General features: G+C 36.7%; 1 protein-coding gene across 1 annotated transcript in view; it reads left to right on the plus strand.

Annotated features, from left to right (window-relative positions):
• LOC127643981 (E3 ubiquitin-protein ligase DTX4-like) overlaps positions 1-14,242 on the plus strand; it is a 60,524-nt gene extending 46,282 nt beyond the window's left edge. The window contains exons 7-9 of the mRNA XM_052126957.1: positions 4,589-4,909; positions 9,488-9,577; positions 10,490-14,242. Coding sequence (XP_051982917.1) covers positions 4,589-4,909; positions 9,488-9,577; positions 10,490-10,717 — 639 coding nt within the window. The 3' untranslated portion in view covers positions 10,718-14,242. The remainder of the gene's footprint in view (positions 1-4,588; positions 4,910-9,487; positions 9,578-10,489) is intronic.
• Positions 14,243-15,558: the final 1,316 nt, after the last annotated feature.

Below are 15,558 nucleotides of genomic sequence, written 5' to 3' on the forward strand. Positions count from 1 at the left end.
TCCTCTACTGGACAAATATGGTCCACATGTAAAATCCCATTCACTTACATTGGCTGAGCAAAGAGGCTCCCTCTACTGGAGTAACTCTGTCTACCACATGCAGCTCTTCTGTAGCAATCTCTAATGAAGCATTTCGGTCTCCTAGTGGGTGGAGCTCCAGACTTAGACTACAGAAGACATTTTATGCCTGCATGGAGGTATGTCAAATCAATTGTGTGTCTTAATGCTTTCCAGTTTGAACATTCAAGCCGATTTTACACTATTCAACTCAACAAAGGCAAAACAACTCAAATAAATGTTTTCGAAAGCAGTTTGTGTGACACAGCGAAGCGAGCCGCCGCTGCCTAACGCTCGCGACGCCGATGAGAGTTCGCTTCCTTCTTGCGCTTCAACGGACAATTTCATACACCAAAATACATGATATATTGGGGTGTCTGCTATATCTCAAGTGAACAAACAGTTGATAAAGAAATCGGGTATCAATATATTGAATTATGAATTATTGAAGGGGTCTAGTGATGCCGCTGTGATGTCCTGTTAGATTTTTCTCTATCGAGACAGCGTTAACGTATCAAAACTTCCGAGTATGATGTTGTTTAATTGTCTCTGACAACACGCAATCCTCGAGGCGAGATCATTTTTGCTCGCGATCTTCACGGAAGGTTTGTTGGTTGTGTACAATGGTTGCCTGCTTGAACATTCAAGCCGATTTTACACTATTCAACTCAACAAAGGCAAAACAACTCAAATAAATGTTTTCGAAGCAGTTTGTGTGACACAGCGAAGCGAGCCGCGTCGCGACTAACGCCGCGACGCCGATGAGAGTTCGCTTCACAGCTTCATGCGCTTGAACGGACAATTTCATACACCAAAATACATGATATATTGGGGTGTCTGTTATGTATCAAGTGAACAAACAGTTGATAAAGAAATTGGGTATCAATATATTTAATTATGAATTATTGTGAACAACACGGATGCCGCTGTGGTGTCCTGTTAAGATTTTTCTCTCAAACAGCTGCTAACAGCTTAAACAAAATACTGCGCTATTTTTGCACATACAGATACATTTAATACATCGTCACAAACTATGAAAGTTGTACTTTTATTTGTTGTAAATAAAGAAAATAAACCGTGTGCTCTTTGTCTAGCTTAATATCTTTCTGAAACACGCCACAAAAACTTACACAAACATGAAACATATGTCTAAAGAAAGTAGGGATGGGCTGATCAATCCTAACGTATCAAAACTTCCGAGAATGATGTTGTTTAATTGTCTCTGACAACACGCAAAACCGCGAGGCTGAGATCATTTTTGCTCGCGATCATCATGAAGGTTTGTCGGTTGTATACAATGTTTGCCTGTTTGAACATTCAAGCCGATTTTACACTATTCAACTCAACAAATGTCAAAACAACTCAAATACATGTTTGCGAAGCTGTTTGTGTGACACAGCGAGCCGCTGCGCGCCTAACTCACGCGACTCGATGTCTTTCGCTGCTGCTTGCGCCTGAACGGACAATTTCATACAACAGAGTGTCAAAATACATGATATATTGAGGAGTCTGTTATGTCTCAAGTGAACAAACAGTTGAGAAAGAAATCTGGAATAATTATATTTTATTCTGGCATTATTCCAGATGACGCCCTGCTATATTTTTCTCTCGAAACAGCGGAAACAACTTAAACAAAATACTAGCGCCATTTTTGCCCATACAGAAACATGCAAGACATCATTACTGAACTATGAAATGTTTACTTTTATTTGTGTACACTTACAATAACAACAAAACCTTGTGCTTTTGTAAAATAAATAAACAGGGTGCTCAGTCTCTGTCTTCAGCGATTATTTTTCTGAAACACGCCACAGAATTCAAGTGAACAAAATCAACCATTCACGCAGTCTGTATTTTATCATCTCACAATGAATACAAATGCAACAAGCATGGCACAAAACGAAAATAATGATACTTCTCAGTTCTCAAAAGATTAAACTGAACTGTGCCTTAAGTATCGTATCATGCGATAAAAGCCTCTTAAAGAGACAGTAACAATTTAGCCTTCGGTCCTGAACATAGACATTCCCAAGTAATTGAGAAGTACAAATGGTATTATTTTAAGTTTTTTTATTTCTCTCTTACCTTGTAAAATGCCACGTTTTTGAATGGCATGTAAACACAATCACTCCATTTTTTTCACTGGATCTGTTGCTATTTTAATGATTTAAAAATCAAAGCACTGACCATTTAAAGTGTGAGCTTGTAGGCTACATTTTGAAATAGTTATAAACAGTCACAGCTATACAGTGTTATTATGTGCCTAGATAGTCTTTCAAATAAAATTGCTTGTGATATGCTTATGTAAGTCACACAAAAAAAACAGAAAAAAATCTTAAGAGAGAAGTGAAAGTGAAAGTAGAGATTTTCAAAGTGATTTTTCATTCAAAGTGATACAATTTCCACGCCATTTGTCTAAATCTTCTGAAACTTGGTGTACATGCCTCATTCCTCATGGGGAACAAAAAGCCTTAAGGACCCATAACTTTCACCATGATGGATTTTCCCAGACGTTGAAAAATTTGCTAAAACCTAAAAATACTCTTCTTCTCCTGAACCGTAGCTCCAATTGACTTGAAATTTGGTACACATTTGTAGAATGGACATCCTTGAAAACATTACTTAGGAAAAATGAATGTGATACAAAATGTCTGAAAGGGGCGTGTTTATGTAAATGTCCAAATTTTAACAATATATACCTGTCAATAAATCAAATGTAATTTTGACTGATGGTTTTTCAAACCTAACATGCTTCAAGATGACATCACTCTGAAGTACTGCGCAAAGAATGGCTGACATTCAGCCTCTAGGGGGCTTACAGGCCATGTCGAAATTCCCATTTTCTGGTCTAAAATGTTCTAATTTGGTACAATGGTACTACAGGCCAACAGGAACCCACAAACCGAGAATGGCCGACATTCGCCACTAGGGGGCTTAAAGGCCACGCCAAAATTCCCGCTTTCTGGTCAAATTTTTTTTAATTTGGTACATTGATACTACAGGCAGACAGGAACCCACAAACCAAGAATGGACAACATTCACCCCTAGGGGCGCTTACAGGCCATGCCAAAATTCCCATTTTCTGGTCAAAAATGTTCTAATTTGGTACACTGATACTACATGCCAACAGGAACCCACAAACCACTTAATGGCCAACATTCGCCATTAGGGGCGCTACAGGTAATTCCAAAAATCCCATTTTCTGGTCAAACATTTTCTAATTTGGTGTATTGATTCTACAGGCCGACAGGAACCCACAAACCAAGAAAGGCCCACATTCGCCCCTAGGGGGCTTACAGGCCACTCCAAAATTCCCATTTTCTGGTCAAATATTTTCTAATTTTGTACATTTATACTACAGGCCAACAGGAACCCACAAACCAAGAATGACCAACATTTGCCCATAGGTGGCGCTACAGGCCACGCTCCAAATTTTTTTTTCAAAATGATATAATATCCACCCCATTTGTCCAATTCTTCTGAAACTTGGTGTACATGCCGCATTTCTCATTGGGAACAAAAAGCCTCAAGGATCCATAAGGTCCGGTATGGATTTTCCTGTACATTGAAAATGTTTTGTTTAGGAATCAGACGAAGACATGTTTTTTTGAATTCCTTAATTGGGAGGGTTTATCCCCAACCATCTACTGATCAATTTTAAATGATTTGCCATTTTGAGGAGGAATCCGCATTGCTGCTTGCAGCTATATTTTTTTTATTATGTTTGATAGCAGAATTCCATAATTCATCAGAGAAATATCCACCTATTAGAGAATCACTGCCAACAAAGCCTGCCAACAAATCTGACAGCAACCACCCACTCCCATGACGAGCCATGAATGATGAAATCGAGGCGGTCTCCCTTCACTCTCAAACTACTTGTATATGTCTGAATATTTTGCAAAAACAATTGTATATATTATTTCTATAATTAATCAACAACTTTTAATATTTAAAAGTCGTTTTTAATTTGGTTACGTCATTTGCGATGCTTCGATGTAGAACATGCTCTCATAAAAGATGTTAAGCACAAAGTCTTGTACCTTTTTTTTTTTTTTATGCCTTTTTCCTTCAAATCAGAGTTTATAATGGTGTGATTAATCTTGGCTGGGTGGTTTGGTTCATGGAACTCTTATGAAGGATTTTATGAAATAACTATAGAAGAAAAGAATGGGAAAAATATTTATCGAAACAAGATGGCTAAAGAAAAGTGAGCTGACATGGTTGCGCTCTGTTTTAATCTTGCACAACTATTTAGGGTGGATAGTATGAGAATTGGGCTGCAGGGACCGCTTAGGGGTCACATCAATTTATTTCTGAGCTGCACTTGGAGAGGAAGACACAGTCTCCTGTGCTATTCACAGGGCCTACTAATGTGGTAGTGTAGCAAAGCACTGTGCACACACTTTTGTTTTTAATAATGTGAATTACAATGGGGGTGTCTGTTTTATAAAAACTAATAATCGATTTCTTAATATGAATATGAAGGCTATTGTTTGTTGGATATCAACATTCTGTATGCTATATTTAGGATTGCACTATCTGTATGGAAGCTCTGGAAAGGCCTTCAGGTTATAAGGGTCCAGGTGTGGTGAGTGTTACCCGGGCAGAGTCAGTAGGAAGACTGGCACGATGTGGACATCTGTATCATCTTCAGTGTTTAGTGGCCATGTACAACAATGGAAACAAAGATGGCAGCCTGCAGTGTCCCACATGCAAGACAATATATGGAGTAAAGACGGGCAACCAGCCGCCCGGTAAGATGGAGTACCATGTCATCCCGCACTCACTGCCAGGACACCCAGACTGCAAAACCATTCGCATCATCTACAACATACTGCCAGGCATACAGGTATAACTAATCTACATACTATAAGAAGTTGTACTCTTTCTGTTGAACATTCTTGAGTAAAAGTAGGGTCTTTTCTGATCTGCTGTACCTTTAAAGCTGTAACATGTAAAACATTTTTTTATATTTTTGTTTTTCTGTGAAAAGGTACAGCAGGCCTTCAGTAATATGCTCTGGTCAAGATCAGGCATTTTAAATTTATTGTTCACTCTATAGAAAGTAAATAAACATGATAGAATTGAAGACCTAAAGTTAGCCATTGCTCAGAGAGAGATTGAGTTAGTTTACATGAGGTTGTTAACTTTAAGTTAATGTCTTTTACAGGAGGATGTTGTCCATAAGAAACTGGGTTTATTAGTTAAAGTGATGTTATAAAAGACTAACGGGATTGAAAGTAAAATTGAGGACATACTGTTGAAAAAACCTTTAAAATGATTACTAATTAAAATAATATTCCCAAGAAAACATATTTTTGTTCAAAATATTTTGATTAGAGAAAGGAAAAAAATAATATGATTCATGAAATATTTCTTGAAATGTCATCTTAATTTAGATGTTAGAATGTATGTATTTTCACACAGCGCCTACTTTAAGTGAATAATGTGATGTGCATATTCAATTTGTGGATTTGGCCAAATAAAAAACATGTGGCTTCATGGCGCTGATACTTTACCGTCATGATCCGAGTGGGTAGATACCCATATGAGAAGTCATATTGCTGATTATTACCTTTTTAGTTTTAATAATAATGACGTTTATTGTCCCCAGTTTTTTATTCTGCGATCCTGCATTTAGAATACGACAGATGTTGATTTACACCTTGGATAAATTTCCTACATTAATGTTTTGCACCTAAAGCACTCAATACGGACACTGTGCACAAACACGGATATGTTCTACGTGTCTTAATAAATCTAGTCATTAGCATATTTCCAGTACGTTTTGGTGGTTATTAAAGAAACTTACAGTACGCCCCTGGCTCGTTCATGTCCTCGGTATTTTCGTATCAGCAGCTCACTCCTCAGACTCCTCGGTAATCTTCCGCAAACTTCGACAGTTCATGGACCGGTTATTCTTGAGTCGGACTCGACCCGAAGAGCTGAGTTTTGAGTCTGCCTAAAGGTTTGATTCCTTCATTTCTAACGGGTTCTATGGTTCGATAACCAGTCTAGTAACTCGTAAGATCCCCCTGCCTGTATGAGTCCAACTCGTTCTTAGGCTACTTGTCATTTGCATTTTGTTAATTAAATTCAGTTTCTTGAAAATGTCCATTTCAGTTAGCAACAAAATTCATGGTCTAATTAAAAAATACAGATATAACTAGAAAACTAATATGTTTTTAATAATTTGTGTTAGTAACATAATCTAGTAAAAATGCCAAATATTTTTAAATGATTCAAAACTAACACAGAAAGTAACATCTGTTTGTTTTATAAATCTTTTATTTGGATACTATTAAAGTCTCAACGCATCGCAAGTCCTCGGTAATCCTCTGCTAACTTCAACAGTTCGTTGACTGGTACATTCGGTTCTTTTTGAGTCGGACATGACCAAAGAGCTGACTTTAGATTCTGCCTGTAGGTTTGATTCCTTCATTTTTAACGGTTTCTTTGGTTCAATAACTTGTCTAGTAACGCCTCCTACACACTACAGGACTTTCAAAGACGTCGGATCGTGGTATTGTTCATATTACACATCTGTCTATCTTGTCATGGAAGTTGTAGCGTTTTCAAACTCCGCCTGGACTCCAAATTACGTTTCACAACAGAATACATGCCAGAAGTGATACGAGATACGAAAACAAATGCATGATCATATGTTATGCATTTCAGAATATGATGTGTATGTTTTTAATCACCTAAAGGCATCATACATTCTATTGGTTACAATATGAAAAAGTACCTCCTACTGATTAATCGACCTATTTGCTTACCTGACTGTCCAAGAGAATTTGCGATTTCTCTCCAAATCTTCTCTCTCTCCACCCGGTTGTGGTACAGTTCAGATGAAACATAAAATAGGCACTGGTGCTCCTGCCAATGTTCCACAAATTTATCCTCCGTTTCTTTGGTCTAATGAGGATTTTTGATACCACAGCCATGCTAGTTGGTGTTCTGTTGCAGGTACATCAGGACTCCTCCCACTGAAACTTCCCATGCCCCGTTTCTTGCTCTCTCATTGTCTGTAGGTCAACGCTGCAGTTGTATTCAGTCAAAACATATTTCACACTGCACAATTTGGAATCACAGACAGGTCCAGATATTAAACATTCTAGATATCTCGCTGACATCGGCGACGCGTCGGCACTTCTCTCAAATCACGTCTTGGATAGTTCATACATTGCGATCGTCGCTTACGGGAGCTCTGATTTGCCTAAGATATCAGGCTTTTTTGTCCAGGATGGGCTTAAAATCGTGTAGTGGAAACTTGGAATTTCTCGTAAGAGCCGCCAGCCTGTATTAGTAACATCAACCTTCATTTGGAAATATTTGTAAACAATTCAAAATTTACAGAAAGGAACATCTGTAGATATCTAAATATTTCATTACCATCTCAACACATAGGAAAATCCTCTGGAACCTTTGACAGTCAGTTGGACTGGTTCATTCGGTTCTTTTTGAGTTACACATTTCGACGTGCTGTGTAGTCAGTACATTTACTTCAGCTGTGCGTCTTGCGTCATCAACCCGGAACTAAAGTTCAATTCAGTTCGATGTTGTGAAACGGCTCGACCGGTTACTTGCTGAGAATCAGCTCAAAAGAACGATTTGTTCAAGAATTGGACATCACCAGTGAGTTGTTTGCCAGAACAACGTCAGATCACAACGACTTAAAAAACATTGTAATAAAAGCATCAAACCTCAGTCTGGCTTTGTTTTTATTCAGTATCAAGGTACCGGACAAATAATTGTATCATGCCTTAAAATGCTAACCCTGCTGAAAAATCCATCTGAAGCTGTGTTTTGGAAAATGGTAGCTGGTCCAAGCTGGTCATGAGCTGGTCCAAGTTGGGCATGAGCTAGTCTAAGCTGGCATGACAAGCTGGTAGCTGGTCGACCAGCTAAAGACCAGTTTTTACCATCAAATGACCAGCTAGAAACCAGCTACCATGTTTCAAAACACAGCTACTAGCTTAAGCTGGATTTTCCAGCAGGGAATAGTATATTTATTGACCTTTTATACAAGCATATAGATATGCTACAGTATTACATATTTTTCACACAAACTATACAAAACAATTTAAATCTGAAGAGCAACAGTCTACCATATTTTATGCTTCTAAAATATGCATTGAAATGCTTTGACCCATATATATTCTTCTAGATATGCAAACTGAAACATGCAGTGTAGTTACTGAGACAACTCATTGAGCCTTATTCATGAAATATGAGTATTCATTTTTTTTAATAAATGCATTATGTAAATTGTCCTATTGAACTAAATGGGGCAATTTATGCAAGAATGGTTTTAATATGATTTACACTCAAAAGTGTTGACTAAATTTTAATTGACCATGTTAGTTAGGTTTTTTGTTTTTTATAAAAGTGACAAACTTCGAGCAATCCTCAAGGCATTGAAGAGACTGTTCCTATATTTTATGCTTATAAAATTGACATTGAAATGTTATATTCATATAAACTGTTATTGAAATGATAACATCCAGTGTGTGACTGAGCAAACTCATTGAGCCTTATTCATGAAACATGAGCAAAACAAATGTGCGTGTAAATACATGTTTGTAAATTGTCCCATTGAAATGAGTGAAAAAACCTTCAATTTCTGTTTATGAATTGCAATGTTATCATAAGATGGTTGTGTCAGATCTCTGCCTTCCCTACAGAGGAGGAAGCGGGATCCGGGTGAACAGATTACGGAAGACTTTTAATATGACCGTTCTCTTGGACACAACATAAAACTGCTTTTCAGCACACACTCGCTGGCACACACACCACTCCATGTGTCGCGCACACTGTTGGCCTCCCCAGCACAATGCAGAATGCAATGCACATGTTTGTTGGCTGCATGCATTTTCTCTCTCTCTCTCTCACCGGCGTCTCCGGCTCCTCTTTATCCCTCTCTCGGCTGATTGGGATAATTTAGCGCCAGGCATCCGTCCTTACGGCCTGGCCATGCCCTCCTTGTCACAATGGTAAAGCTATGTTAATAAATATATGATCATTTATGCTATGATATTAAAGCTAAAAGATTTGTTAAAATATTTTATTTATCTAACTTAATGGATTAATGATCTTGTCTTTTGAAACCCCTCTTTTTATTTATTTGATTAGTATTATTAGGCTACTTGTATTATATAATACTTTTATCCTCATGGACGGATTATGAACGTGCCTGTACATATCTGTTCAGCCAGTGTTGCCTTGAAGTAGTTTACTTTGAATGCACGCACTTCTGCCAACACCGCAACATCATTTTTGTCATGTGCAACCTCACATGACAAAAATGTAAACCAGCCTTGATGAGGTTCAAGCAGTCAGATTGCAGTCCATCTCCAATGCATCTTCTTGGCTTTCACACCATCATTACTATATTTAATAGCATATCTCCTCTCCATCTCTCAAGGGACCTGAGCATCCAAACCCAGGGCAGCCTTTCACTGCAAGAGGATTTCCCCGTCATTGCTATCTCGCAGACAGTGAAAAGGGGCGCAAGGTAAGTTCATATTTCATCTAGTCTCGCCTTGCCTGACCTTTGACTAAATGGCAAAAGGTCTTGAACATATTGCTGGAAGATTCGTCTGACTGCCTTGTAAAGCACGCAATCACAGTTTGCTTTTGGAGACTTGTGTCTCTCCAGAACATTAATACGCGTTTCTCAATCAGTGGGGGTTTTCAAACCAGGATGGGCATTTTTGTACTGATTTACACAATTTGCCAACTACACTGAGTTTCCTTACTTTCATCGGATAGTTGAGAAATGCCCATCATGGAACTGAAACGCCCAATGATAATAACATTGAGATTCCCTACTTTTATTGGATAGATGAAAAACACCCATCCCGGTTTGAAAACTCCCATTATTGTTCCACAGGGACATATATTTTGCATTGTTCCTACATAACATTTTGGAGTGGGGTTATCTGAGATGTATTACACTTCAATAAAAGACTGTCAACCTTCAAAAACAATAGCACAGAAAAATTGAGGAAAATGTGTAAAGACTCAAAGTACAGCACAGATAATAAGTGCAGACTATTACACTGACATAATTAAGAAAACTAAGCAGAATATACAGTTTTGCTAATGGATATCTAGTTTATTTGCTACGGTCTCAGTTAAAACACTAAATATATTTCAAGGGTGGCAAATCCAGTGATTATTTCAGCCTCAGAAGTGATTGTTGTATCAATCCTGTGTTCCTTTACCATTGGAAGTTGTGTCAAACCAGCCAGTCAGATAAGACCTAGATTGAGAAATCTGTGTTAGACTATATTCCACAGAAAAATAAAAAGCAGCAGTATATAATTTCTGTTAAATTATATGGCAACACAAGAATTGAAGGCTTTTTGTTTATGATGTAATTTGAAATGAATGTCTAGTGAAATCATCTTTCTGCTGTTTTCAGGTGTTAGGGTTGTTGTTGGTGGCTTGGGACCGACGTTTGATCTTCTCAGTGGGCACCTCTAGCACCACAGGAGAATCAGACACTGTCATCTGGAATGAGATCCACCACAAGACAGAATTTGGCTCCAATCTTACTGGACATGGCTATCCAGACCCTAGCTATCTTGACAATGTGCTGGAAGAGCTTAAAGCCCAGGGCATCACTGAAGAGAAGGGACAACATGAGTGAGGATGGAAATAAAAGAAAAACCATTGTGCTGTTGGAATTGGGGTAATTTCTGAATCACAGGAGTGTAAGTGAAGATATATAAGAAAAGAGAACTTGATTGCTCATCAAATGGTACAGTTCAGTATGTAAATGAGCACAGCGGTACGAGTCATCTTTTGGTAGGGCTGGGTATTGATACAGATTTCCCGATTTATTTTGATTCACCAGCTATCAATTCATATGGGTACATTTCGGGTATAATGCCAATTTTGCTTACATATGAAAGAATTTCTCTCTTCAAATTATCTTAGTTTTAAAGGAACCTTCTAGGTAGAATTCAAAAATGTAATAGTTTTTAATCAAATTGGTCTTTAAACTTTTTAATAATGTTTAAATTCAGTCTATTCCATCAATTAATGTTTTGAAATGGCATATGTTGCATAGATATTTTTGTTACTTGTTTATTGTTTGCTTACATAATTTTTATTATTTACAAATATTTACATTATGTAGAACAGGTGCTAAATTGGTACTGTCTCTTTAAGACAAGCGCATATAATAAGAGAAAACGTGAATGATTTCTTTAGCACATCCATGTGTGATTAGAATTAAATGTTTATTTGTTGTTGTTTTTTTTTTATCAACAACAGACTGTAAAGAACAGAAAGAGTATTAAGAGACATTATTTAATTACATATTGATCTCATCTTTGGACACGCAGTTAAACCAAACTTTTACTCCCAACACGCAGTGAAAGTATCTCACTGCTAATAATTTCTTCTCCACAATATTGCTCAATCACGGAGTGAAATTTTAACATTTACCAGCCAGTGGCTAATAATAGACATTTTAGTCGCATAGCAGGAGATTTGGTCATATATATGAATGATTTACTTGCATTATAGCGGTTCGTGCATAGAGTGAAAGATCGATATTGTGATTTAAGAATTTATCTCGAAATTGTTAAAACAATGCATCGGAAAATCTATATTTTTACCCACCCCTATCTTTTGGCATGTATTCATTCTTAACCTCAATAAGGTTCTTGGGTATGTAGCAACACAACTAAGATACAAATTATATTTGGTTGAAGAAATGTGTAGTTAAAGGTGAAAGATTGAAAGAATGAGGGAAAAGAAAGTGACTGGTGTAAAAGGCAAGAATGGGAGGTGGGAGGGGCTCATAAGGTAGAGAAAAGGGAACATAGAAAGACTAGGTAAAGAAGATGAAGATAGGTTTTATTTGCATAAGCAATGTTGTAGTGCGAGTTTGTGTAAGTTGTGCAAAACAATTGCAAATGTGGGTGGATGCATGAGAGCTCTTTGACCTCCAATTAGATTCCTTGCTCAAAAGCATTCCAAAGCTGTTTACGTCAAACTGAGAGGTATAGTTTGCATAATTATTGCGCGTTTATGATTGGTAATGTCATGATATCATTCCATGTATTAAATCTTATACTATTTTTGTATGAATGATGTTGTGTGGATAATATTCAGATTAATCAAAATGGTGCATCAATCCTAGATTGTCTTGTTAAAATTGAAAAGCAGTTTAAATAAAGCAATGCATTTTGTCTGTGAGAACCCCAACTAACTGTTCTTCCTTAGGTCTGAGTGCTCTTCTTTTAGTCATCATTATTATGGGATTAAGGAATAGTTCACCCCAAATATGATAAATCTAATAATTGTCTCGCCCAATTTTCTTCACCCAAAGCAAATTGTATCGCTTCAGAAGACAGGGATTGAACCACTCGAGCCGTATGGATTACTTTAATGCATCTTTAATGTCCTCACATCACACATTCTTCAAAATATCTTCGTTTGTGTTGTGCAGAAGAAAAAAGTCATACTAGTTTGAGACGGCATGAGGGTGAATAAACAAGATAATTTTAATGGTACAAAAAGGTACTTCAAGCAAAGAAGCTATGGTACACTTTAATTGTGTTTATAAACAGGATGCATTAAATTAGCTGAAAGCAATTTTTATTTGATTTTTTTATACCACAAATGTCCCTGCTACATGATAGATAATTACTGAGATAGGTGTCTTGAGAAATCACACCTCTCTCTGTGACAGCCTTGGGCTCTGTAAACCGCAAAACATTCTCTTTTGCTGGAATGTTTTTGGAGATAGATCATGTGGTTGAAGTTAGCAAAACAGCTGAATAGCTCACAGCACCAGTGAATAAGCTCAGTTTTGATACAAGAGAAAGTAATTAAGGTTGAGCTGGATATAAGGCATTGGCAAGAGGAAGAGCAAGCACTTGATAGTTCAGTGATCCCCAAGGGACAATTTATTAATAGTTGACCAAAATGAATTGCCTGCCTTTTCTTTTGGACTGGGGCTTTAAAAAGATTTAGCATACAATTCAAATTGGCTCTTTACTGACATTTTTTTTATCCTTGTTTTTTTGGCCAGTCTCCATGGTAGGTCAGTTAGTGACCTGTTTTACAATGATCCACTTCTAGTGACTTAAAGAACATGCCATTGTTTGGCATATGTGTGTGTTTTGTACAGTTTGATACTTATTAAAAATAAGAGTGTATGCCATGCATCCACCAGCTGGTGTTGAGGTACTGATCTGCCTAAATTTCTTTATCCATTTGTTTAGATATCTTTTTTATATTGATGTTTTCTCCTATTTTCCTAGTTTAGAATATTTTAGATTGTTTCATATTCTGAATTTTTATACGAAAATGTGTGTCTCAACTGTTTTTAGTTCTTTTTGTGCACCTACATGACAAATTCCATTTTTGCTCTTATGAATTGTACAGATCTGTGAAAAAATGTGACCTCTCAAAACTGCATCATATAAAGTGTCCTATAATCTGTTGAGACGTAGCCAATTTTTTCTTCCATTGTTTAAGGAGATTGCCTTGATGTTCTGCAGCTGCAGGTGAATAATTTTTTTGGAGAATGTTTATTTTTTTTTTAAATGGAGAAACTTAAAAGAGAATCAAATGCTTCATTGCCCTTCGTTATGAACCACTAAGACCTAATGGTTGATGACTCAATGACACAATGAAAACTCAACAGTGGGCCCCAAAATTAATGGTTTTTGTGGGAATTCATCTTATTTTTTTATTCTTTATCTTATTCTCACATAAATGATCAATCCCCCATCTATACACACATCCAAAGATGGAAATGTCCTCAACCTTTGTGAACATATTGCACTTTTATGTTTATGTTAATCTGCTCACTGCTGAATAGAATAGAATGATCAGATGTGATGAATGACTGCTCTACTGTTATCCTGTCTTCAGTTCAATGGTCATTAATTCATTTAAATGCTATGCCAGAGGTTGTCAGGCAATATGCCAATCACACAGCATTATCAGTAGCAATCAATGACAATACAGTTTAACCTAATTATATTATATTCGTTTTTACATACAAACAGCAGTATGGAGTGAGCATAAACCTTTTTGAATAATTTCTGCTTGGTTTAGCGACATTTTTATGTCAGACTATATTGGATGAAAACAAAAATCAGCATGTAATCCGCATACATCATTGATGAGTGGAATAAATTGTTACATCATGGCTCCATGCTTTACATTTATCTGTATAAAATGTGGGGGATGCATTCATTAGATAAGATAATTGTTTATTTTTTTCTTATGAGAACTTTAAAGTTGTACTCAGTAACTTTTGTCTTTGTATCTTCTTGGACTTACACAGACCTAGCTGCTTGGATGCAGTATCATTTTAAATCAAGTTTTCAGTTTCAAATGCCATTGTAGAAATGTATTATTCGCAGTCAGCCATGTTTACATTGAGTGAAAGTCAAATAACAGGACGGAGACTGAAGTTAAGAGAGTAGTATTCGGCTGGTCATGTGATTCTAACATGGCAGCTCCCATTTGCGGACCCTCTCCATGTAGAATAAAACAGCTTTTATAAGGTAACTGATAGGACTGGAGTCTTCATTTCAGTGTGAGTGGTCATGATTTCCTACATATTTTGCAAAATTACAATTAATGTCTTTAGGAGTTACACCTTTAAATAAAGATCAATATGATCCAGAGTGATGTAGAAGAACCACTCAACACAAAAAGGGCCATGGTTCTCCCATCCCAGAACATACCATTGTTAAAACGTTAACATAGAGAAATAAATCTTTAAATATGTAAAGGGAAAAAGTATTCATCGTACAAGCTTAATTATATTGAAAAAGATTTTAACATGAATAATTTAAATACATAAAGATAAAAGCACATACAAAAACAGACGCGGAACCCCTGTGACGTCACACCAAGATGTACGCGCCGCCCTAATGGCGCGAATAGACCGTTTCAATGAAACAGGTTTAATTGTACTGTACAGGTTTGGAAGTTGGATTGTGAACCAGAAAGGTAAAGAACAACTGTAATTTACTCAGATGGTTTGATAACAACCACGAAATTAAATGAATTGGGGTGACAGACAGATTATAGGGATGGGAATGATCGCCTCGTGAAGCTATTAGGGGAAAGCTTCAAAGCCACGAGAGTCTCGAAAACCGTGCCACCTGGTGGTTATTAAATGTAAAAGCAGCCATTAACAGGAGGATGAATTAAATTGTTACTTGCAAACAACTTGAGATGAGCATACATTCGGTAGAACAATTATAATACATGCAGTCTATTTAAACAAATAGTCATGGTATTTACAGCCTTCTTATTCTGCGATCTAGAAATAGTTTTGAGGTTGGCTACAATTGTAGTTCAGCAAGCAGAACTGGTTTCTGGTTTGAATATTTACATTTACGTACATACAATTTTGTTATCAAAATAAAAGATTTATTAAATACATTTAATCTTTGTTTGTTTAAAAAAATAAATAAAAAAAAATCCAGAATAAACAAAAATCCCTTACAA

The sequence above is a fragment of the Xyrauchen texanus genome, chromosome 5, assembly GCF_025860055.1.
Source record: "Xyrauchen texanus isolate HMW12.3.18 chromosome 5, RBS_HiC_50CHRs, whole genome shotgun sequence".
NCBI classification, from domain to species: Eukaryota; Metazoa; Chordata; class Actinopteri; order Cypriniformes; family Catostomidae; genus Xyrauchen; species Xyrauchen texanus.